At 53.9% G+C, this 24479-nt stretch overlaps 1 protein-coding gene across 4 annotated transcripts in view; it reads left to right on the top strand.

Moving 5' to 3' along the window:
• The first annotated feature begins 1127 nt into the window (after positions 1-1127).
• The window catches only part of TFDP1 (transcription factor Dp-1), a 38124-nt gene continuing 14772 nt past the window's right edge, over positions 1128-24479 (top strand). For 3 of the 4 annotated variants that reach the window (XR_008374573.1, XM_053563346.1, XM_053563344.1), the window contains exons 1-3: positions 1209-1432; positions 2208-2282; positions 17999-18065. Coding sequence is in view for 3 of the 4 variants with exons in the window: in XM_053563346.1 (XP_053419321.1) it covers positions 2271-2282; positions 17999-18065 (79 nt within the window). In the remaining variant the exon portion in view is untranslated. Of the gene's footprint in view, positions 1433-2207; positions 2283-17998; positions 18066-24479 lie in introns of all 4 variants that reach the window. The other variant, XM_053563345.1, reaches the window with a different exon arrangement.

Here is a 24479-nt window from a genome sequence, read left to right as displayed (position 1 = left end):
CTGCACATTTCTGCTTGTTCTCAAAGAAAACACCAGTGATAATTGAGTTGTAACCAGTGCAGGTTGGGGAGCAGCTTTACCCAAAGGTCAGGAGTGGCCTTAGCATAAAAGTTAAGTGTGGAACCCTGCAAAGTGGTGGTGTCTGGGACAGAGAGGCTTTCGTTCCCCTCCTGAGGTTTCCCAAAGTCCTGATTATGCTTCGCTTACTGAACACAGCACCCGGTGTAGCCCCGAGCTCAAGGTCTCAGGGCGGCAGACATGGCTGCCTCTCTCCCTTGGCCCCGGCGCTGCGGGCTCCAGATGAACTGTTTCTGGTGCTAGGGGTACCAGGTCCGAGCTGCGAAAAAACTGCTTCGGCCCTTCCCCACCCCAGTTACTGGGTCTTCCTTCCCCGCTGCGTAGAGTTGGGGGAGGGAGGTATTGAGGACATCCAGAATTGCTGAGAATCCAGGAGAAGGTGGGCACGTACTCGGAAGCCAAGCGTTTAGCCTAGGCTGGGGCAGAGACCTCCGTGAGGCAAGCACACACCCTCAAGCTCCTTCTTTCTTCCGCGTGTCCACATACACATGACACCCACACCCACCAAGCCTCCTGCCCTCCTACGGGTGTGCACGTGCACACAACTACCCTGCTCCTTGTGCACATTCGCACTGCGCACAAGGGTCCTCTCTGGGCGCATACTCAGCAAGCGTACATCCTGCTCCCACTCCTGCGTGCACATACACACTAGGCAAGGCAGTGGCCAAAAATGTTTGGAAGCGCGCGCGCACACACACACACACACACACACAGGCATGCACACTGCGGCCCACCTCACCTTCGTAAGCACACGCACTCCTGTACACACAGAATGCACACAGTTGCCCATCTCGCCTCGGCGCACACACGCAAGTGCAGACGCAGGCATGCACACAGCCGCCCACCTCACCTCCGTGCACACATGCACGCGTGCACACACACACCCGCACACCCCCACTGCCGCTGGCCTCCGGGTGCGTACCCCGCGCGCGCACAGCCCTTCTCCTGGCCCCGTCCTCCCCGCCCGGCGCACGCGCACACATGGACTCGCGCGCACGGCACCTCCTGCTCCTCGGACGCGCAGCGCTGGCGGGAGGAGTAGAAGCCCGCGGAGCTGGAGGAGGAGGAGGAGGGCGCCGAAGGCGCGAAAAGGCGCGCAGGCGCGCTGCGCGGAGCGGGCCCGCCGCCGCCGCCCACGTCACCGCGCCGCGCGCACGTCACGCTGGCCCGACGCTCGGCCAGGGTGAGCCCCGCGTCCCGGCGCCGCTCGGCCCAGGGCAGGGACCCCGCCACGGCCGGGATCTCCCGGCCCGGCCCCCGCCCTGCGTCTCCCAGTGCTCGCACGTGCCGCCCCGGCCTGGCCCGGTCCCCAGCCCCCAGCCCCCAGCCCGCGCGGCCGGCCCGGGCGAGCCAGGTGCGGGCGGGCGGGCGGGCGGGCGGAGGATGCGGCTGGGCCGGGCCTGGGGCGGGGGACGCGGGCGCGGGCGAGGGGCGCTGGGCCTCCCCATTCTGTGCCATCGCCCCGTGCGGGCGCCGCGCGGCCCCGGCCTGCGCCCTCCTGCGCCCGCGTGCTCCTGGGTCCAAGGGCCCACACTATCGGTGCTCCGGGGCCAGGTGACCCGCGGGGCGGGTGTCCTAGGGCCCGCCAGGCCGATGGCAGCGCCCACGCCCCGCATCTGGGGGCCGGGGTCAGAGGTCGACCGAGCGCGGGCGGGGAGGGAGGCCGCCCCCGCGGGGACGCGGTTTCGGTGCGCCGGAGGCGCCTCGCGGGCGTCCCGAGGCCTGGTGACAGGTCGGGGCGGGTGGGGCCAGTGAGCCCACCTTAGCCACCTGTCCCCACCTCTCCCACCTGTCGGAGCCACTGGCCAGTGTGAGAGCGGGCGCAGGAGGTCTTTGGTGGGGGGTCTCCGCTGTGACCCGGACTGCTGAGTTGGGCCCCGCGAGTCTGGGCCGCTCTGGCTGGTTTTCCTGAGACACGTTTCCATTTGGCGACACGGGTTGAAACCCCAGTGTGGGAGTCGTTAGCCGCCCCGTCGCGGGTTGAGGGCACCTTTGCCTGATGGCAGGAAGGTCCCTGCTACCTGCAGGCGTGTCCAGTGCTGGTGGGAATTGTTTCCTTTAAGATGTGCTTTTTTTTAACTTCTTTTTTCGTTTTACTCATTTCTTGTTTTTTCTTCCTTTTTTACCAGAAAAATAATTTTTCTTCTCTGGAGGGTGAACGTTTATAACATTGATCTCCCGGACCTGGTAACATGGCAAAAGATGTAAGTATGTTTGCTTTGTGCTGCAGACAGACTTATGCCTGGCACTGCTACCCTCATTCAGAGTGACAGCACGTGGCTGTGGGCTTATTTCCCAGACCTGGGTTAGTGGGGCACGGGTGTCTGTGCCCACCTGTCCTGGCTGTCCATCAGGTGGTGCTCGAATGGTGTTACTTTGACTTTTCCTTAATTTTTCCAGGTTGTACTAAACTTGTAAATCTAGATAGGGTGCAAGGCTCAGCAGTTGCTGCCCTGGGGACGGGAGGGGCCCGGGTGTTGAGGGCTCTAACATAGGAGGGGGTCTTGCTGGGCAGCACCTGTCTGCCCACAGTGTGCTCAGCTTTCATGGGGCAAGCACTCAGCACTTGTTTGGCTGTTCTTTCTCAGGAAGATGAAATGTGGTGAAAATGTTGGTTAGTTTGCTTGATACTTGTCTTGAAACTACAGAACCCTCTGAATAATATTTTAACTTATGTGGAGAAATAGGCTTTTGGGTCCAGAAATGTAGACTGTTTGATAGGCCATGCAGTTCCTGACTGCTCAGTAGCATCTGCTGAGTTCACGTCAACACCAGGTCTGCCCAGAAGGGTTTCCTAGAGTGCATTGTTCTGTAAATCAACCAAAAGAGAACATGGATTTACTTACCATACAGAATCAGAAGAACGTACAGACCGGATGTGCTGCATCTGCCTGGGGTACACACAGCTCCACTGGAAGTGTGTCCAGGTGCTGAACCTCACAGAAGTTCAACCCTTTCCACCAGTTTGTAGGTTTTGACCATCTCTGAAGAGCCTTGCCCAGCATGTCCCCATTGATCACACACCATCTCTGTCCTCAAGCACATAGGCTTTACAGAGGAAGGAAGAACATGCAGGTGGACCCTATGTGGTTTTGTCAACATCAGCTCCGATGTGGTGTCCAGCTGCTTTTGCTCCCTGCCGACTGGTGCCTGTGCCCTAGCTCTATGCACGTCCGAGGCGGCTGGGTGCCAGCAGGCACTCCATGGAGGAGCAGGGCTGGCACCTCTGTCAGGATGCAGTTCTGGTCAGACAGGCTGTGACATTTAGTTAATAGTTTCTCTGAGCCCCTCTTTCATTCCACACCTATTTAGTTAGCACCGTCTGTGTCCACACCCAGTGTGGACTGGCGGCACATGTAGGCAGATGGTCAAGTCTGCAGGAGGAGGACCTGAATGTCCCTTCCCATGTGGTTGGCTGAGATGTGCACCTGCAGGTGCTGGGCTAGCCCAGGGTCTGGGGTGCCCTGGAGCTGACAGGACTGTGATCTGACCCGGCTGGGCTGGGTTGGGGCAGACCATGAAGTCCCATGGGCACTTGGCAAGGTGGCTGTTCCTATTCCTGGGAGGATGGGGTGGGGAGGGGAGCTGCATCCTGCTGGTGGGGACCAATCAAGGGGTTATCCTCTCAGGCAAACACATTTTTGCCTGAGTAGAAGTGGGACTTTCAGTTTTAGAAAAATGATGCTTGTGCGCATGTGGTGGCTCACTCCTATAATCCCAGCCTTCTGAGAAGCTGAGGCAGGTGGATTGCTTGAGCTCAGGAGTTCAAGAGCAAGAGCAAGACCCCATCTCTAAAAAACAGTCAGGTGTTGTGGTGAGCACCTGTAGTCCCAGCTACCGGGGAAGCTGAGGCAAGCGAATCCCTTGAGCCCAAGAGTTTGAGGTTGCTGTGAGCTATGATGTCATGGCATTCTACTGAGGGCAACAAGGTGAGACTCTGTCTCAAAAAAAAAAAAAAGATGATGCTGGCAGTCTTTGCAGGAGGGAACCACACGAGCAGATAGGTGGGCTCCCGAGGCGGCCAGGCAGCAGGTAAGCGGGTGGCAGGGTGATTGTCAGGCCCTGGGGGCTAAGGGATGGGCTGAGACCTCGGCTGGTAGGGCTGTGGGCCTCCACGGAGCCCGCAGGCCACAGAATGTGGGGGAGCCTTGGAGGCTCTGGGACTTGGAGTGGACCAGGGCAGACCCAGAGGCTGTGAGCTGGAGGCTGAGGATGCTGGAGACACATGAGGGAAAGCGAAGAGATGGTGGAGATGCTAGCAACCACCTAATGGGCCTTGGGGCCAGCAGGTGGGCAGGGGTTAGTGGATGTCTGCATGGGAGGGAGGCAGGAGGTGCAGGGAACAGATGGGGTTGGCCTGGCAAGATGGGGCAGTGGGTGGGGTCATGTGACAGGAGCTGCATACATGGGAGATGGGTGCTCTGAGCAGGTGCACAGGCAAGGGCAGGTCAGGGAGGAGTGGGCAGTAGGGCTGGACAGTAGGCAGTGGGGGTTTTACTTTAGGCCTCGCTGTACCAGGGTAATGTGGCTTTTGGTCTATTGGGGGCCAGTTGCACTGTTTTTTTGGGGGGTCCTTGCCATGTTTTGGTTCAGGCTCATACCCGAGCCTGGTCAATGGGTTTCTCACTATGAAGCCAGTACAAGTACCTAGAATATTGATAATCTCTTTGTCTGTCTGCATGTATTTATTGAACTTTCGCAGTGGCTTGTACCAGGCAGGCTCTGGCTGCTTGTGTGATGTCACCTGGTATGGGGCGTCTCAGGGAAGGCAGAGTGGTGCACGGAGCTGGAGCAGGGATGGCTAGAGAGGATGTTGGTGGGGGTTTATGTGGGCTCTTGCTTGTACTACAAATCTTATATGTCTTTTTTGTTTCTAAAACAAATATTTGCACATTTTGAAAAAAGATACCTAGAGGAAACACTAATTTTGTATATAAGAAAAAACTCCTACGTTTTCTAGTTATATATGAAAATAACCCCCATCCTCTGGTAATCAGTAGCTAATGCTTTCTTTGCACACACTTCTCTCCCCAGTGTTCCTGGGACCCTGGGACCCAGCACCTTTAAAACACTAGCAGGAGACCAGGAGTGAGTCATGGCAGACTGGGGGTGAGGGGGCAAACTGAGGCAGCCCTTAGGGGCACAGGGCAGGGCCTGCTTGGGGATGCAATGGTGGTGAGTACAGCCCCTGTCTCCAGAATCAGAGACTTGTTTTTTGCCTTTGATGTTCGTTACTGGTGTCACGATGCAGCCAGCGTGGAAGCCCCTGGCATACGTGTCTCCGCAGCCACCACCAGCAGCACTTCGGTCATTTGGTATTCGGCTTGAGAGAACTGTTGGCATCTTGGGGAAGAATGTCCTTGCTGGGGACTGTCCCTCTGGATGCTCTCCCACTCAAGGAGGCAGGCCCTGCTGACCTTTGCGGACGCCCTGGAGGATCCATGCACCTGGGAAACTTCCCAGCAGCGCCCAAGGAGAACGTCTAGCCATGATCACGGATGGCATGTCTGTGGGTTGGTGACTCCATTGGCTTCTCATTCTGGCTGGTGCTCAAGGGGCCGTCTGTGGACGCACACCCTGGAATGTGTTGCAGTGATTCCTGTGAGTTGCAGGCCTAGTGTTGGCCACCACAGGGGCCTAAGTTCTGGAGTTGGGGCTGGCAGGAACCTGGTGAGTGAGTGTGGCCCCATCAGGATTCCTCAGTGTCCAGCAGAGCCTCCTCACTACCAGGGAAGACGTGGCCCTTGCCGTGGCCAAGCAAAGCCACATCCCTGCGTTCCATGCCTCTCAGATGATCCTGTCCTCACATGGAGGTCTGCAAGTGGAAGGGGAGGTGTGAGGTGAACTCAAGATGTTACAGGCGTGCCTGCTCTCTGCATCTTCATGTACAACACGGGGCCTGGAGGGAGTCAGCCTATGGCAGATCCTTGCTGGCAGCCCAGATGCACACAGAGCCCTGCCTCTGCACAGGCTCCTGGGTGGTCCAAGGTGGCCTTGTCGTTATCTCACACTTCACAGGCTACTGCCACAGATGAAGAGTTTTTATGTTCAGCAAAACGCTGTTTTTACATGACCTGGTTTTAAAAGGGATTCTGGTCAGACTGAATAAGGTCCTGGTTAGTCGCCTGTGGCTCCAGGGCACTGACACAGGTATGTGTCCTGTGTACATGGCCTACCACTCATTGACTCATGGCACCTCAGGTCTGAGCAGCTCTGACAGATGGTGGGCAGGGTCAGGCGGAGCCCGGTGCTCCCTGAGCCTCCTGCGTGCCCTTCCCTGCTCCGAGGAACTTGGGCTGTTTGACTCTTGCTGGGCACAGATGTGCACACTGTCCATAGGGCACATTTAGTGCCAGCTACTTTGGCACGTTGGCTGGTGGAGTTAGAACAGCTGCTCTTTCTGCTACTTGGATGTGCCCTGTGGTGGGGACTCTGGTGGTTTCCAGTTAAGTCTTCTCAGACTTGTACAAGTCTGCAACGCTCTTCAGAGTGCTCGATGGGACAGCAGCTGTGTGCGCACTTGCATAGTGTCTTTGAGACTTGTTGTCCGGTCACTTTCCAAGTGATTGCACTGGCTTTGCTTTATTTCCATCTGGTTGTAGGAGAGCGGCCATTTTAAATGTTCCCTTTTCACCATTGAATGCAATAACAATTTTAAAACTTCCTCAGTTTGATAGGTGAAACTTTGAATTGCATCTTGTTTTACTTTGCTTTTTTTTGGATTGAGAAATGAATATTTTTCTTTTGAAACATCATGTATTTCTTTATGAATTGATGAACATATCCAATGCTCAGATATCTTTTCAGTTTGTTCTTGTTGATTTGTTTTTGTTTTTGTCTTTTCTGAGACAGAATTCACTTTGTTGTCCTCAGTAGAGTACTGTGGTGTCGTAGCTCACAGCAACCTCAAACACTTGGGCTCAAGGGATCCTCTTCAGTCTCCCAAGTAGCTGAGACTACAGGCTCCTGCAACAACGCCCGGCTATTTTTTTTAGAGACGAGGTCTTGCTCTTGCTCAGGCTGGTCTCAAACTCCTGAGCTGGAGCAATCCACCCACCTCAGCCTCCCAGAGTGCTGGGATTAACAGGCATGAGCCACTACATCCAGCTGTTTTGTTGATTTGTGTCTGCTCTTTATAAATTAAATACATTAACCTTTTGTCCATAATTTATAGCAAGGTGTTAACATTATGTTTCTTCTGTCATTTGGCCAGAGTTGGAAATAAAAACTTGTGTTAGTTCTAGGTGTGGTGGGTCACGTCTGTAGTCCCAGCACTCTGGGAAGCTGAAGCAGGAGGATCCCTTGTTCTCAGGAGTTTAAGACCAGCCTCAGCAGGAGCCAGACTCCATCTCTACTGAAAATAGAAAAAATAGCTGGGCATTGTGGTTGCCTGTAGTCCCAGCTACTCAGGAGGCTGAGGCAGGAGGATCTCTTGAACCCAGGAGGTTGAGATTGCAGTGAGCTATGACACCCTGGCTCTCTAGTCTGGATGACAAAGCAAGATCCTATCTCAAAAATAAATAAGTAATTAAAAATAAAATATAATATGAATAAAAGTTTGTTTTAGTATAAACCTAAGGAGAATATACCTTGAATTTTAACAGTAAATACAGATAAACTTTACTGTTCAAATTTTTTTCCCTTCATTTAGCTACATAGCTTGTATTTATTCATTTGTATTTGGTATGAGCACCAAGATTCCTTGAGGACCAAGTTTAGAGGAGTGTTTTTGTATTCCCAGAACTTTCCGCATGAATGGCAACAGCACAGTGTGAGGAGCGGCCACCAGGTCTCTTCAGCTGCTTGTACAGTGCTAATGACTGGTCTTATTTTTAGATTCTGCTTTTTTTTGCCTTTTGGACAAATCCAGATTGGCAGTAAAATATATTAGGTCACATCTGTTGATAGAACCGAAATCCTGATTAGTAGGGAGCAGGTGGGAGGGAGGTGTTCATGGTCAGAGCCCTGCCTCGAATTTGTCTTCACGACTGCATTTTGGGATCAGTCACAAAGTTGTGCCTATCATGCAGTTATTTATTCTTGACAGTCATTGTACAGCATCTTTTGAAAAATACCATTTTTAGTTTAGGTTTGAGCAGTATGCAGCAGCAGAGACAGAAGTTTCCCTTGTTACTGTCCAGATAAGTAGCCTCTGGGTCTGGGTGGCTGCGAGTTACCAGAGGCTGTCTCAGCCTCATCAGCACCTGGCATGAGATAGTCTCCTGTGAACTTGTCCTCGGAGCTCATGTGGCCTCTTCATTTAGCAGAGGGAGAGCGGCTGTTAGGCATTGCAGGGCCGGCCGTACCTGGGGGCGAAGAGGTGAAGGAATCAGGAATCATCTGCACAGGGGCTCTTCTCTGCAACATGGCTGGGCCCTCAGCTCCACTCTGCCTTCATTGTCCCATGGCTGGGCGCTGCTGAGGGGAGCTTGTAGCAGGTGTGGGCCATGGTCTGCCCTGAGAAGGTCTGCTTGGCCCCAGTTTTTGAGCCTTTCTCTCTACAGGCCCCTGTTGGGCCTGAGAGGCTAATGGGGAGGAGGTCACATGCTCCCCCCCATCCCCACCTGTGCTGAGCCCCTGCTTCACGGACAGAGGAGCCCACCCCTACCTTCACCTTGTCCCCAACCCCCATGCTGGCTCCACAGTGCTGCTGCCCCTGTGCTGTGGGCAGGACAAGTGTCCCAAGCCCACTGACACCACCAGCTGGCGGTGGCCCTGCACTGATCCCAGACTTCTGGGCTTCAGAAGTCCCTGGGCAGGTCTGGTGGAATGTGGTTGGTCACTCTCTCCCTGGATGACTGGCTTTTTGTGGGGCTGCTCTTCTCTGAGGCCATACCTTGAGGCCATGTGGCTGTGTTTTCCTGCGAGAGATTCTCATGGTTTTCAGGTAAGGATTGACGGATGGAGGAGGAGGGGCTGCACGGGAAAGGGGTCCCCAGTGGCTGTGCTCTCTGGTACTATGACCTCAGGCGGTGGCTTCTCCTGAGGCTTAGTTTGCTGGCCTGTTGGGCATGGGTAGTAGGTGCCCCTTTCCCACAGGGTCATGAGGATGTGGGGTGCGTATTGGTGCTTATTCCCCCCGGCTGGGCCTGATGATTCACAGGGTGGATGTGTGGTTTCTGTGGACCCTCGAGCTCCTGGGCCTGGGTCCCCTCAGAGTTCTGGAGGGACCCCCTCTGAATGCCTGTTGGAGGGTCTTGGAGTTCAGGGGGCAGCCTGGTGGGGTGATGGGGGCCCTGCTGAAAGGGGCAGGGCCTCAGCAGGGCACAGACATGGTGAGTTGATGTCACGGGCACTTGGCAGCCAGCAGTGTTCAGGTCAGCTTCCTGTCAGCTGAAGAGTGACGTCCTGGACCTGCCTTTGCAGGTATCTTCAGCACTGCCTGGCCGTATCCCCTCTGGTCCCTTGGCCCCTTCAGGAGCCCTGAGAATGCAGCTGCTGTGGTGCAAACCTGCCCCAGGACATGGATGTAGGTAGCCTTCTGAGCTCTTCTGGAGCTGCTCCACATTCTCTGTGGCTCTGCCTCTGTGTGTGCAGAGCTCAGTGGCATTTGATGCTTGTGGCTGGGCCAGAGGGGCCTAGGAGTCGGCCTTCAGGGCGGATCCCGCGAAGAGATGGTCTCAGCAGCTGGTTGAGAGGTCACTGCCTGTCTGGAGGACAGGAGGACTAGAAGCACACCCATCCCCTATCCTGCCCCTGGCCCCGGGACATGAGCTTCTTGTCCCTTGGGTGGGGCCTGCTCTTTCTTTCTTTTGTCATGTGAGTCTTGTGGGGGTGAGCGACATCCTCTGTCCTGGCCTGGAGACTTCCTCTCTGCTCACCTGGACACAGATGTATTCCTGTCCCTTCTCTGGGAATGCTGGGCCTGACCTCAGCTGGAGACTCTGTACCCTTTGTTTAGGTGACAAAGTAGCCTCACTGCTTTGTCTACTTATAGGAATGAATGGTTTGTTTAAAATTTCAAGTGGTGGCTCGGCACTCGTAGCTCGGTGGTTAGGGCACCAGCCACATACACCAGGGCTGGTGGTTTTGAACCTGGGCTGGAGCCTGCTAAACAACAATGACAACAACAACAACAAAAAGTAGCTGGGCGTTGTGGCAGGTGCCTGTAGTCCCAGCTGCTTGGGAGGCTGAGACAAGAGAATCGCTTAAGCCCAAGAGTTTGAGGTTGCTGTGAGCAGTGATGCCACAGCACTCTACCCAGGGAGACAGTTTGAGACTATCTCAAAAACAAAAACAAAAATTTCAAGTGGTACAGAAGTGTGTCCAAAAGAAAGTCAACAGTCACCTGAAATTTCTGCTGCTGATGTTTGGTGATGACCTGCCGTGCATGGTCTGAATCAACCCACATCCTGCTCCTGGCTGGGCTGCTTCACTCCACAGTGTGTCCTGGGTGCTTTCCCATCGGTAAATAAGACGTAGATTATTTAAAACCCTTTCATGGAGCATTTCAGGTGCACACGCTTTTCCCTATGACAACTCGGGTGACTGTGCAAGGGGTCATTTCATTAAACAGGTAGATACTGATTATAGTCTGTGTTTCTCAGAGACAGTGCTTTAAAAAATACTCCAGACAGTTAACAGTAATTCATTATTGTCACATAGGCCGTGTTTAGATTTCCTGAGTTATACCAGAATTTGAGACATTTGCTTGCATTGGCACCTGGGTCACGTTTTAGTGGCTACTAGTTTTGTTCACTCTGTCCTGAGATGGCTGCGCTGGACCTGAAGTCTGTCCTTCATGGGTTGGAACTTCCCACCTAATGGGGAGGTGACAGGGAGGTTGGAGCCCCCACGGCAGGATTAGTGTCTTTTCAAGGAGGCCACAGAGTGAGCTCCACTTGCCACCCTCTGGAGCTGTAGGTGTGATTTGCTGTCTGTAGGGTGCCCAGGCTGGGGCTTTCCCTGAAGCAGTCTGCATGGACTGGGACAAGCTCTCCCTGTGTCTTTGAGTTGTTGCCAGTAGTTCACTTTGATTTACACGGCTCAGCTCCCCATGAGGGATGAGGACTGGGGAGAGGACCCTGGCATCACCCTGCACCTCTTCAGCTGGACTCTGCCAGGCTAGCAGGGGAGGTTTCTCTTTGTGTTTCAGTGCAAATATGATGGAACATCTTGTCTTGGTTTATTAACAGCTTGAGATTTGACTCTCCATTTGGGTAAAATTTTCTTCATCATTAAAAAATTACCATCTTCTGGAAAGTTCTACAGCTTTGTAAATAAAAGACTTTGCACATAGGTTTAATTTTAGATAATATTATACTTTTGAAAAAAATTATTACTGACGACTGTTGCTCCCCATTGCATTCTCTAGCTGGTGGTTATTAGTTATTAAAGTAGTCTGTTTAGCATTCTGATGACTGAAAAGATGTCAGGGAATGATAATATACATTGATAATGGTAATATACTACAAAGTTCCAAAAAGCTCTTCATGAGTGATAACATACATACTGTGAAGCACACAGATAGGAAGTGCACAGCTAACAAATCTTAAAAGTCGTACACACTGGTGTCAGTCCCACCCAGGCAGCAGTACAGAGGCCTCTTCATACAACCCTCTCTCAGGGTGATTTGCTTCTTGGGGTGAATGTGAGTCCTGCAAAGTCAGCACTGCTGTTAGGGGGGACTCTTTGTTCCCTGAATACCACTCTCTTGCTAGTGGCTGTCGGGCTATATCCCAGTGGGGGCAATCATGACTATGTGCAGCTTTGAACATCTAGTGTGGTCTCTGGTGTACACCTGTGTGTTTCCACTGAGAACTGATGCAGGTTTGGCCCTGGGGGATGTAGAGCAGGTGGCGCACCTATAGGCTCCTCTTCTTGCACCTGGCACCTGTCAGCACCCCACTGGTTCTGTTGGGCTCAGCAGCGTGTGTGTTGGGCTCTGTTGGGCATGTGTTGGGCTCTGCAGGGTGTGTGTTGGGCTCAGGTGTGTGTTGGATTTGGGGGCTCTTGGGTGAGTGTGGTTGCGCTGTGACTCCCACCGGCATTTCCTGATGCCTGGGTGTGGTGAATGCCCTTTCTCCTCCTCATCCACGTTCAGCAGGGCCTGTGAGATGCTGGGTCAAATCTCTTATCTGCTTAAATAATTGGATTTTAGGGTTTTATCCTGCTGTGCAGTGCTCCCTCTCCTCCGGACACAGCCCGGGCCAGGTCCTGTGTTGCCCACACATCCTCCCTGTGTTGCATTCTCAATTTTTTAATGGCTCTTTTGATGAGAGAAGTTTTTATTTTTGTCGGTTTTGTGTCATTTTCTTTTCCTCAAGTTCAAATTGCACATTTGTTAGGGTTTTTTATTGTGTTTGCCACATACATTTTTATTTTCTATCCTGTGTTCTGTTTCTAACTAGGTCTTTTCTTTTCAGTGTGTTTAGTGAACAGTTACTGTTTCTTTCTGTTCTGGAACTCCCTTCTGGTTTCTTGTGTAGTTTTTAGCTCTTTGCTGATGTCCTGAGGCCTGGGTCTAGGTCCCTTGGTGTGCCGTCTGTGCCATCGAGGCTGCTCTTAGGTCACTGGCAAGTGTCTTGCCTCACGTGCCTGGCGCTGCAGCCTTGGTTCCGGAGTTGACTTGCCCTGTCTGCTTTTTTCTTTGTGGCTGGCTGGGCATTCTGTACTGAACACTGCTGAGAACGCCTGGGGCTCCGTGTGGCCTCCTGGAGGGGGGAGGAGGGCTGTGCATGGGGCTGCGGCCGGGTGTTGGGGTTCCCTCACAGGTGAGGGTCTCTCCCCTCACAGTGTGGCCCTGGAGGCCAGGGCAGGGAGTGCACCGTTAGTGCAGTGGGGCACTGTGATCTCGCATGTGATTTGCATGTGTATTCGCTGATTTGCCCTGGGTTGTGTCCAACCCTGGACTTGCTCTGAAGCCCCTGCACTGCCACTGCCAGGTGTGGCATCACTGCCTCATCACATCATTTCTCTATGCTGGACACATGTGCCCAGCCGAGCACACCCTTGGTCTTCTCTGGCATTGTCCAACGTGTCCTGGGAAGTGTCATGAGGCCTACCTGAAGCAGGTTGGGCTGGGCAGCTGCCCAGCGTGTCCCCCCACAGCTTAGGAGCTGGGTTCCCAGCCAGGGCCTGTGCGGGCTGCAGCGAGGGCACCCGGCTGGCAGGCAGTGTGTGCCCGGAGCGCCTCTTCTCAGCTTGTGTACCTGCTTCCTGGTGGCTAGAGGTGCCCTCAGTCCCTGCATGGGATTGGGCCTTTGGGCGAGGGCACCAGCAAGGTGAGCCCCACCATGGCCATGTTTTGGAGGTTATAGGCAAGTACTGGACAGGCTGTGGACTCAGAACAAGAGCCTGGGGCCTCCTGGTTGGCTATCTTGCCTCTGGACAGGGCGTTTGCTGCTAGGTAGCTCCCTGCAGGTGCTGCAGCCAGGGGGCCGACCATGCCACCATGTGTGGGGTGGGCCTCTTCCCCAGGCCTCTTGACACTAGCGATGCTGTCACTCTGCGGTGTGGTTTGTGTTCTCGGCACTTTCTGCCCACACAGAGTGTGTGTCCCATCACCACGTGTCTCCTTAGCACAGTCAGATGGCTTTCTTCTTTGCTCTGAGTCCTTTTTCTTTCTTTCTTTCTTTTTTTTTTTTTTTGTAGAGACAGAGTCTCACTTTATGGCCCTCGGTAGAGTGCTGTGGCGTCACACAGCTCACAGCAACCTCCAACTCCTGGGCTCAGGCGATTCTCCTGCCTCAGCCTCCCGAGTAGCTGGGACTGCAGGCGCCCGCCACAATGCCCGGCTATTTTTTGTTGCAGTTTGGCTGGGCTGGGTTTGAACCCGCCACCCTTGGTATATAGGGTTGGCGCCCTACCCACTGAGCCACAGGCACCGCCTTCTGAGTCCTTTTTCAACTAGGATTGTTCCTTTGTGTGTCTTCGGCTGTTGTGAAAGGGACTGAATTTTTGTTTCTTTTCTGGGTTGTTGCTGATACAAAGGGAAGCTGTTGATAGAGTAAGTTTTCCTATGGTTTTCACAAGGGTGGGTGATCGTGAGCCTGTGTCTTTTCTGTCTCTTGCCCAGTGGAGCTGGGCCACAGGCAGCTCCTGAGAGCTGTGGGCCCTGTGGTGCCCCCTTTGTGGGTAGCCCTGGGTGAGTCTCCCACACGTGTGTGTGGCCTTGTGTGTTGGTGAGGCTGGTTGGAGTCTTGTTCCATGGCAGCCTTTTTAGGCTTTTGTGTCACTATTGTAGTTTTAAAACCTCTGCTCTCGCACCCTTTTCTGGGCCCCTGGTTTGGTGTTTCCTGCTTCTGCACTGAGGGCACCTTGTTTCAGTGGCCTGATTTGTAAATGCAGCTTTAATGGGACATGGCATGATCCTGCAGGGCAGAGCTGTGCAGCAACCTGGGTTAGCTACAGGCCCCTGCGCTCCCACCCCACCCCTCCTCTGCTGGGTTGGGGCCAGGCAGCTCTCTGGGCCCCTGCCCATCCTCAGATCCTGCTCCTGAAGCCACTGCTTTGGGTCAGGACTGAGCAAGGGCAGGGAGGACGCAGACAGCCTCTCTGGAGGGAGGCCCCAGCACGTCGCCAGCTGTTGAGAGGCCAGTGCAGGTGGGCCTCAATGGAGGCCACCGTCCTCCAGAGTCAGCCTGCAGGAGGTTGGCATTACTGTTTGCAGATTGTGAGCACAAGAATTCTCAGTGGTGGTTTGTTTTCTAGTTGCCTTGATGGAGAGGAGAGCTTGCCCTTCCTTTGTGATTTTGACACACTTCGTGTTGTGAAATAGTTACTTTGTGTGTTGTTAAAACTCACTGTGGGGTGAGCCAGTGCCACCAAGAAGGGCGTTTACAAGCAGCCACAGGAACCTGCTGCATGGTTTCCTTTTGGGTTGATTTCTAGTCATGTAAATCTCGTGTTCCTAATTGAAAATTAAAGTTGAGAATATAGCCTTAATTATTGCATGATTTAATCATTAAATATACTTATCTGTCAGCTCTGGTCGAAGGTGGGCTTTAGAGGCAGCGTGGCAGCAGAAACCATGCCTTGAGCCGGGACCCCTCCAGGGTGATGGCATAAGGTCTAGAGAGGATTTCTGTTGTTCCAGCTGCGGGTATGTGCTCCTCATGCCTGGTGGGAAGAGGCTGGCCTCCAACACACAGATGTCCAGGCCCAGGGTGGAGGGTGCTGCTGGGAAGCCTGTCCCCATGTCACCCACCTCTCTGGCCCCGGTCCCTGATGGGTGCTGCGGCCACGACCAGGTGCCTGTGGGCTCATGGACACGTGGTCAGTGGGATTAGTGACTGAGCTGCTGGTTTTAAAATGCTACTTTATCCACCTCTCGCTGCTTTTTGGAGTGCAGCAGACACACAGGTAATGAGCCCAGGTGAGAGGAGCCTGGGCGGTTCTGGCAAGGGTGGGGCCTCTGGTGAGCTGTGGCTGGGCCAGATGTGCTCCCTCCACACCCGACCATCAGGGATCAGCATCCTTCTCTCTGGCTGACTAGTGGTCGTTGTTTCCTGGTCCGTGGCCTTGAAGGTACACTTGAGCTTCGTGACAGGCCAGTGGGCTCACAGGACGGCTGCTGTGGGAAGCACATGGCTGAGATGAGGACACAGTGCCCTTAGAAGAGTCCTGCAGGGGACCAGCAGGCGGCCCCAAGGACAGGCCAGTAGGTGAAGTGTCTCCAGTGGGACAGCAGGTGCAGGACATAGCCAGGCTGAAGCTGAGACACGGCAGAGGCCAGAGACAGCCCCAGCACTTGAACCTACAGGTGGACGGCGTGGGAGTGGGTATGGGGCAGGGATGGTCACAGGTGGATGGCGTGGGAGTGGGCACTAGGTGGGATGGTCACAGGTGGACCGTGGGAGTGGGCACTGGGGTGGGGAAGGTCACAGGTGGACAGTGGCAGTGGGTACGGGGCAGGGATGGTCACAGGTGGATGGCGTGGGAGTGGGCACTAGGTGGGATGGTCACAGGTGGACTGTGGGAGTGGGCACTGGGGTGGGGAAGGTCACAGGTGGACAGTGGGAGTGGGCATCAGGATGGGGAGGAGTTCTGCTCAGCTGGCTCACTTTGGCTGTTGGGACCCTGACCTGGGGTCTGTACTGTGTGTGCAATGGGGGAGCTAGCCTCTGCTCTCCCTGGCTGCCGCACACTTGTTTCACAGGCTTCCTACTCTGGTTCTGGTGCTGCTGGAGGGTGGCCAGTGAGGCAGCACGTGCCCCCAGGGCCACCCGCCACGGGTTGCCACAGGAAGCAGCTGGGGGCCTTGACCTGAGCAGCTGGTGAGCAGGCCTGATGCTGAGTAAAGAGGTAGCTGTCCCTGATGGCTACTACTGTCCCACCCAAGGGCAAGTTGGTCCCAGTCCAATAGACATGCCAGAGTGGTGTGGGCCTGAGCCCATAGGTGTGCTGAGCTCTGGACCAAGGTGTCCCCACATGTGGCCTAGACCTGTGACCGGGGAGCAGCAGTCACAGTTCCACAGTTGTGGAAACCGGGAGCCACATTTAGCCTCCACCCTTGCCTACCTGGCTTATGCACCTGTTCTAACCTCTTCCCCCTTCATACCAGGTTACTCAGGTGGCCTGATCGCTTGGTGTTACCATTCTGGCCTCCTCCGCCAGGCATGAGCCACAGAGCTTACTCCCATGGCCTCAGCCTCTGGCCTTCACCACTTGGATTGCCCGCTGGCTTTAATCTGCTGGCCCTGGCCATCACAGCCTCCACACCTGGCTTCCCCTCCCATGGTGCTACTTGGCCTTAACTGCCTAGCAGTTCCTATCTGGTCTTATTAACCAACCACCTGTCTTTACCTATTTGGCCACCTGGCTCTGCCCACCAGGTCTCAACCTCCCAGCTTTCACTTCCTGGCCTCCTGCTCTAGGCTGGGTCTCGGTGCTGTCCTGCTAGGCAGCAGCTCACTAAGGACCCTTGCACAGCCCTGCCTGATCTCTGGGCACCATGCACAGCCTTCTCTGTGCCCAAGTGCACCTTGAGCCTGTGGTACTGGTGCTTTGTCGGGTATGGGGGCATTAAGCAGCCCTTCAGGTGTGGTGTGGAGTCCTGCCCCTGGCAGTTGTCCTGGACACTGCACCAGAGGTAGAGCATGGCCTGGCCTGGCCCTGCCCCAGGTGGCTCTCAGGAGCACGTGCTCAGTCCCTCCCAGGTGGTCTTCCTTCACTGCCTGGCCGTGAACCCCCATGGTCCTTGGGAGCTCAGGGGCATGTAGGCAACACTCCTCTCCTCCTCTTCTGTAGGAAAGTGGAGTTTTGAAGAAGTTCAGCAAATTGCCCCATGGCCTTATGGGCTTTGAGTCTTGGTTCCTCCCTTCCAGCACAGGGTCACAGTTTGTGACCACGACGTCTTTGGAAGACACATTTGGGAGTGTTAGGTGTGTTTATTTTTGTGCTCAGTGGAATCAGCTGCCCCCACCCTCTGTTCCAGTTCCACTGCCTGGGGTCTGGGCATGTTGGCCTCATGTGTTCAGGTGTGCCACACACATGTGCATTCTGGGCCACAGCCTGCTACCTGTGTCCTATAAATATGCCACTCCCAGAGGCTGTCCCTCTGATCCCTCTGTGCTCCTGCTGGGTGGTGTTCTGCCGAGAGCCCTGGCCGGGGACTAATGCTTTGTGGAGAGCAGCAAGAGAATAAAAGGTTTTCACTGTCTTTCGGGAGAGGCAGAGTAAGGTTGGTGGGTTGGTAAGATGCCTCTTTCTCAGTATGTTCGCCTGTGTGACTGTTCTGTGTCACATGTGTGCTCTCTTTCTACTGTGACCATGTGGATCCTGTGTGTCACACCTCCTCCCAGTGGGCAGTAGTCTGGGGTGCAGGCAATAGCCCCAGTCCAGCCCCACTGCTCTCATCAAGGCTATAGGACTGTTTATGTTGTCTCTTAGAAGCTTTCGATTGGCGAGTTTATTAACAACTTTAGCTGTCTGCTGTCTTAGATGCTGTATTTATTATTATTGTTGTTACTCTCTGCAGGCCGGTTTAATTGAAGCCAATGGAGAACTAAAGGTCTTCATAGACCAGAACCTTAGCCCTGGAAAAGGTAAGGGAGCCCGTCCTGGAAATGTGAGTCTGTCCCTGAATATAGGAATGTAATGTGTCTGTGGCTCTATGGACACTGAACCCTTTGGTTCACTGTGAGACTCCCATGGTGTGGACACAGGGACTGGGAACATGACACAGCCTGCGTGGACTCCTGCAGCACTGTTGCTTTTGACTTCCAAGTTTGCCATATGTTATTGCAAAAGTTCAGAAGATATAAAATAACATGAAGTCAATAAAGATCGCTTGTCTTCCTTCCACCAGAACACCAAATGCCTGGCCAGCGGTGCAGGTTTCTGCTGGCCAGCCATACTGCTGGAAGGACCGTGGTGCACGCCTCACGCAGCACGGGCATCTTCCTGTGTCTGCATCTTGTGTGTGTTCTGGTAGCTCCTAGAGGAATTGCTGTTCTGTGTCCTGAGAAATCCAAGGGAGGAAGGAGGTGGGAAGGTTATAGCCACATCTCTTTAGGAATCCTGTGGTTTGCATTTTGTTTTACTCCTCCAGGTGGCAAGGTGGGTGTGTCTGAGAGGGCGAGCTCCTGCTCTCCTCGTCACCTCTGCACACAGGTGCCTGGTCAGGGGCCAGTCTAGGGCATACTTCTTTTGAAGCGTCAATGTGCAATGCTCTGACCCTGTGAGACAGCTTAGGGAAGGCTGTTTAGACAAAGATAAACTTTGGCAAAGCTCACTTTTTCCTGAGAAGAATGTGCTACAGTGACCAGGCAAGACCATGGGTGTGTCTAGGCCATGATGTCCACCTAATTTGTGTGCCTGACAGGCCCAGACACCTGAGGTATTTGGGTTTAGGCTCTATTTAAGCATTAGTTACCTGTGATGTGTCAAGTTATTCTCAGAAACAGTTGGCTATTTTCTGCCCTCGACAGTGCAGCTTCAGGAGGGGCCTCATGCCACTTGGTGTGATCTGGAGGTGTGAGTGGTGCCCAGGCTAGGGGTGAGGGCTCTGTAGCTACCAAGCCCTGTGGTGCCCACTTGACGCCTCCTCCAGATACACCTGTGCCCTCCTCCAGGTCGTCCCTGCACAGGGCTGAGGGCTTAGCCTCATGGGTGCTGGCCAAGCTCTCCCTGCCCCTTGGCATCAGGATCAAACTTGGAGCCCTCCGAGGATTGAATACTTGAAGCTTTTAGCCTGATAATTTTTAGCCTTCACATATTCTTGAAGGCTAATTGAACAGTGTAGCTAATTGAACATTTAAAATTTGCAGAAGTTTCTGGCATGACATTTTCTGTTTAAATGAAGGAGCAGGAATAATAATGAAAAAATTTACAATTTTTTTTTTTTGCTTAGAAACGATGACGCCTGTCCTCATGGTGCTCAGTTTACGCCTGTGCTGTTGGAGACACCCAGGGGGGCTCTGCTGTGCTGTATGCCCTCTGCCCTCTGTTCTCTGTTCTGACCAGCAGGCCTGTGCTTGAATCCACACTGAGGTCAGCTTGAGCCAGAGGGTTGAGTTGGAGGATTAGGACCCAGAACTTCCTGATGTTGGTGCATCGTGGAACTGACACTGCTGAGCATCCGACCTGAGCCTCATGGTCTCTTGCTTCCCCTTTGCCCATCCTGAGGGTGTCCCCCCCTGCTGTCTGTTATGGCTGCTCTGTTCCAGGCAAGCTCTGGGACTGTCGGCCTCTGAGGGCCCCTCCCTGTAGAATCTGCAGGCTCCTGAGGTCGCTTACCTCATCAGGCTTTTGAATCAATGATGCATTCATGCCTTAAAGTTTGGAAGTTTGAGGAGGCGCACAGGGAAGTCAGGCCGCCTGAGCAGGTGTGTGCACACAACTGAGGACTCGCCCAAACAAGCAGGACCTCGTGTCCACTGCACATTTGGGCGCCGAGGTGACTTTCTCAGCTGGGCCTCAGACTCCTGCCTCCACAGAAGTGAGGGCCACATCTACTCTACCCGCCACGCTGCCCCAGGCTTCTGAGCTCTCCAGGGGACCAACTACACAGGGAGGAGCTTTTCCAGGGGGTGGCCTGTGGTTGTGGAGCTGCTGAGCCCCAGCTCTGCACGGTGGCTGGAAACACCATCAGTATCAGTGTGTGCTAGGGCTGGAGGGCCCTGGCTAGGCACAAGTGCTGTGCTGCGCTGGCTCCCACGCTGCACTGAGCATGTCTTCTTCACTCACCGTGGGGTCTTCTGCAGTTGGTCTTCTGCTCTGGACAGCTGTGCGGGGACATGTGCTGTGGCTTTTGGGCAGATGCATAGGAGTAGAACCATTGGTCATTGGGCGCTGGTGGGGGGTGCAGTCGTGCCACACGCTCACCAGCACTTGGCATTGTCAGGGTTTGGCTTTCTGCACCTCAGTCGCCCTCTTCACTCTTGCTCTGGTGCCCAGCAGACTGGTGGGGTCTGTCCGGGAAGCTCTGCCTGAGTTGCAGCTCTGGACCCTCCCAGGCGGCCTTGCCCACTCTTGCCATGGTGGTCATCCTGCCCATGTCCTCAGGGAAGCCTGGTCTGGACACCACGGCTGGCCATGTGCTGTGTGTCCACTTTCAGTGGCTCCTGTGCACCTGGCTGGGTAGGAGTAACATGCTCCCCAGGGAGCAAACTGGGCTGCCTGGGAGCATTAGTGAACATGTGCGGCATCTGCGTGGTGTCTGGAGGCCGGTGTGCCCTTCCCTGATGCTGCTGCTTGTTTGTGATGGTCATCAGGGGGGACCCCTCCTGTCATGGTTTTACCAGCTGCATAATGCTGGTGTCACCAGAGTTCCGAGGAGCTCTTATCCTCGGTTGATTATTAAGATAATCTGTTTTCTGCCAGGAAGCTCTGAGGTGCCAGACCGTGGCTGGGGTGGTGCAGGTTCTGTTCCCATGGCTTCTGCTTACTCCAGGGTGCCCTGGTGTGTGGTGTGGGCAGTTGGTCACGGCATTTTCTCCATGTCCGGCTGAGGCAGGAGGATCACTGGGTCCCGAGTCATCCTCCCTGAGGACAGGTCTTCCTCCTCCATCATGTCAGTCTCTCCCTGCCTCTGTGTCGCATTGGGGATGGCGTCGGGGCGTCAGTAGTGTGCGGTTGGTGTGGCCCCCGGGACTCCTGGTGGCCGTCACCTCCCAGACACGCCCTGGCCTGGCCGAGCCCATGTGGTCTGCAGCCCCTGGAGAGGAGACCCCAGTTGTTGGGAGACGGGGTGCACCTTCTGCTTAACCCCTTCGATGCTGACCTCTAGGGAGCTATGGGGAAAGCTGCCAGTGCTCTCCTGCTGTCCCTCCTTCCCTCTGACTGAAAGGACAGAGCTCAGCGTCTGTTTTCAACCCAGGTGTCACTCTGAGCGGGGCTCCTCCCGAAGCTCCAGTGGGCTTGCCCGAGGTTGTGAACGTGATTGGCACACGTTAACAATTGGCAACACAATTGGCACTGTGATTGGCACAGTGCCATGAGCTTGGATCAGTGTCTGCAGGTTCTCAGGAGTGGGCCGGGCTCTGTGGGGTGGCCTGTGTCAGGGAGACTTGTCAGCACTGCCAGGAGCAAGTGTGCTGCTGCTGCCCCTCCGTGTCCGTGTGACACGTATGTGCAACCATGTCTTCTCAGTCTGAGCAGAATGTAGTGAGAGGGACATGGCTGGTAAAAGGCATGGATAGGGCAAAACCTCAAGGCTCGAGCCTGTGGCCAGGCAGGTCCAGCTGTGTTATCAGCAGAGTATTTCTAGCATGGTCATCAGATAGTAATTCTTAAAACATTTGGCTTCAAAAATGTAAAGATGTTTATTTCAAATTATTTTTGAGAAAATATTAAAACTTATGCTTTTATAATTTAAACCCTATGGATGTTCATGGAATACGATTAGTAATTGTAATAATGTGACTATACTTAGAACCCTTTCTCTGTAAATGGATGTACATGAGAATCTTTATGTAGCCTTTGTAGAAGGCTTCACAATATGTCTCCCAGTTTAAACCACATGATTTCGAGGGAGCAGGTTCGCAGACCAGCACGACCCACTGCAGGTGTACCGTTGGCCCTTTTCCCCTGAAAAGTAGCGCTGCAGTCTCATCAGGAAAATGTGCAAAACATTCTTCTTATCTTACTAGATTAAAACGAAAATGGAACAGCATTGTACCCATGAGATTGGCAGAGGTGACCACTGAGTTAACAGTAGGCAGAGGCCTGGGGCTCTAGCCCTACCGCTGTGGTCTGGATTGAGTGGCCACCTGGGATTCCTGGGACTGAGGGTACCCTGGCCACAGCCGTGCCAGAGGAACCTGCTCACCTGTGCAGTTCCAAGTGTAGCCGGCTCTTCGGACATCTCAGAGACGGAGTAAGTGCAGTGGCAGGCATGCACAGCGTGTGCCTATCTGAGGTCTCAATGTGCCAAGACAGCTCTTGTTCCCGGGCCCTGTGCCACCTGGATGTGAGCGTGAGTGGTGGTCACAGGCTGGATGGTGGGACAGGGCCTCCAGAGCCTATGGTGTTATCTCTGCTCCTGCCTCTTCTATAGGGAGCGCAGCCAGGGTGCTGAGAACTGGACAGTATGGGGCCCACAGCCAGGGTGCTGAGGACTGGGCAATTTGGTGCCCGCAGCCAGGGTGCTGAGTGAGGACTGGGCAGTTTGGGGCCCGCGGCCAGGGTGCTGAGGACTGGGCAGTTTGGTGCCCGCAGCCAGGGTGCTGAGGACTGGGCAGTTTTGGGAGTGCAGCCAGGGTGCTGTGGCCTGGGCAGTTTGGGCCGAACGGCCAGGATGCTGAGGACTGGGCAGTTTTGGGAGCATGGCCAGGGTGCTGAGGACTGGGCAGTTTGGGGAGTGTAGCCAGGGTGCTGAGGACTGGTCGGTTCAAGGAACGGGGCCAGGGTGCTGTGGACTGGGCAGTTCTGGGTGAACTGCATGAGGTTTTTTGTTTTATTATTGTTTATTTACAGTTTTCCCCTCAGGGGAAGCCAGAAGCACAGCCAGAAGCAGAGCCCCCGAAGGTGCAGCCCTCTGAGCTGTGTGTCCTGGGAAGGGAGTGGCCTTACCCTGAGCCTGGACCCTATCAGGATGCATGGTCTGGGGTGCTTTCCTCCCTGACAGCCTTCCATTTCTAAGGTACATAGCCAATTCCTCCAGCAGGTGCCTGCCCTCTGTCTGGTGCTATGGGGTGACAGTGGACCGTGCTGGATTGGGTTAGGGTTAGGGTCCCCCCTAGTTCTTGTCTGTGCTTGGCAGACCCTCAGGTGTCAGGATCCCCTTGCCTGTGGCTGACATAGGCCTCGGGCTCTGGGTGTCCAGTGGGGTCACTCCTCTGCCTTGTGTCTGGACAGAGTGCGGGGATTCCTTCTGCCTGTTGCTCTGTCTTTCCCAGCTGTGAAAACTCTTAGAAACCCCTACAGCTTTGTGGTGTTGACCCAGGTCCTAGAGAGAGACACCAGGTTGCAAAGACAGGGGATGGGTAGGCAGCTGTTAGGCCTGGGATGGAGTGGACTGGGGACAAGAGGTGAGAAGCGCCAGCTGCCCCTGAAGGTCTCGCTGCTCTGCCACCCCCAGATCCCCGCTGGGGCAGAAAATGGAAACCCTGGGTTGGGCTGTGTGGCCTCCATCCCTGTGGTCTGGGCCGTGTTTGGTCATGGGTTTAGCCGTCTGTAGGGACTGCAGTGCCCTGCGGGTCAGACGTTTGACTTCTCTGGGTTTGATACTGGGACGGGACAAGGTGAGAGCTGTCTGAGCCACTGGCACTGACAAGCTTTTGTGAACTTAGAGGTCTGATACCTTCAAATTTCTTGAAATGAGCAGCTTATTTGCACATTGAAAAACAAAATGTTAGTCTTTTGTTACAAATCAGTATTCTTGGAAACCTAGTGCTTGCTCATCTGTATGTGAACCTGAAGGGTGATATTTAATTGTCCAGCTGTACTTTAATCATTTACTGCCAGCAGAGTAACTTTGGCTTTGCTTTTTAAAGCGTCTGTCACTGGTGATCATCACACAGTGTGCATGCGCATCAAGTCATCTGCTGTGCATGCGAGTATATACAGCCTTTATTTTTCAATTAAATATTCTAGAATAAAACATCTTTCATATAAATTAAAACAATTAGAAAGTATTTGATTTTCTTAAGATAAAGATTTTTATTTTTAGAACAAAATAAAAATCCCAAAACAGATAATCTTGTTTTAGTTACACAAAAGAATTTAAACATGTGTTGGTGTTGGTTAGTAAAAATACTGTATTTACCCAGTTGAATCGAAAGGCAATATCTTTCCAATAACTTCCTGATTGTCTTGGTCAACCTAGATTATTAAGGGAAATTATTCGGTGTCCACATGTAACAGCAAAATTAGTTATTTAACATATTTTAAAGAAGTCTACTGTTTCTTTAAAATGCATAAAAAGCAGCAGACTTCCTTAATACGTGTGGTTGTAAAGAGCCCCAAATGAGACTTCAGGTCACCAGGTGTCCGAGTCTTTCTGGCTGGTTGCAGGT

The sequence above is a fragment of the Nycticebus coucang genome, chromosome 15, assembly GCF_027406575.1.
Source record: "Nycticebus coucang isolate mNycCou1 chromosome 15, mNycCou1.pri, whole genome shotgun sequence".
Lineage (NCBI taxonomy): Eukaryota > Metazoa > Chordata > Mammalia > Primates > Lorisidae > Nycticebus > Nycticebus coucang.
The sequence above is the reverse complement of the archived record's forward strand: the minus strand, read 5'-3'. Positions and strand labels throughout refer to the sequence as shown.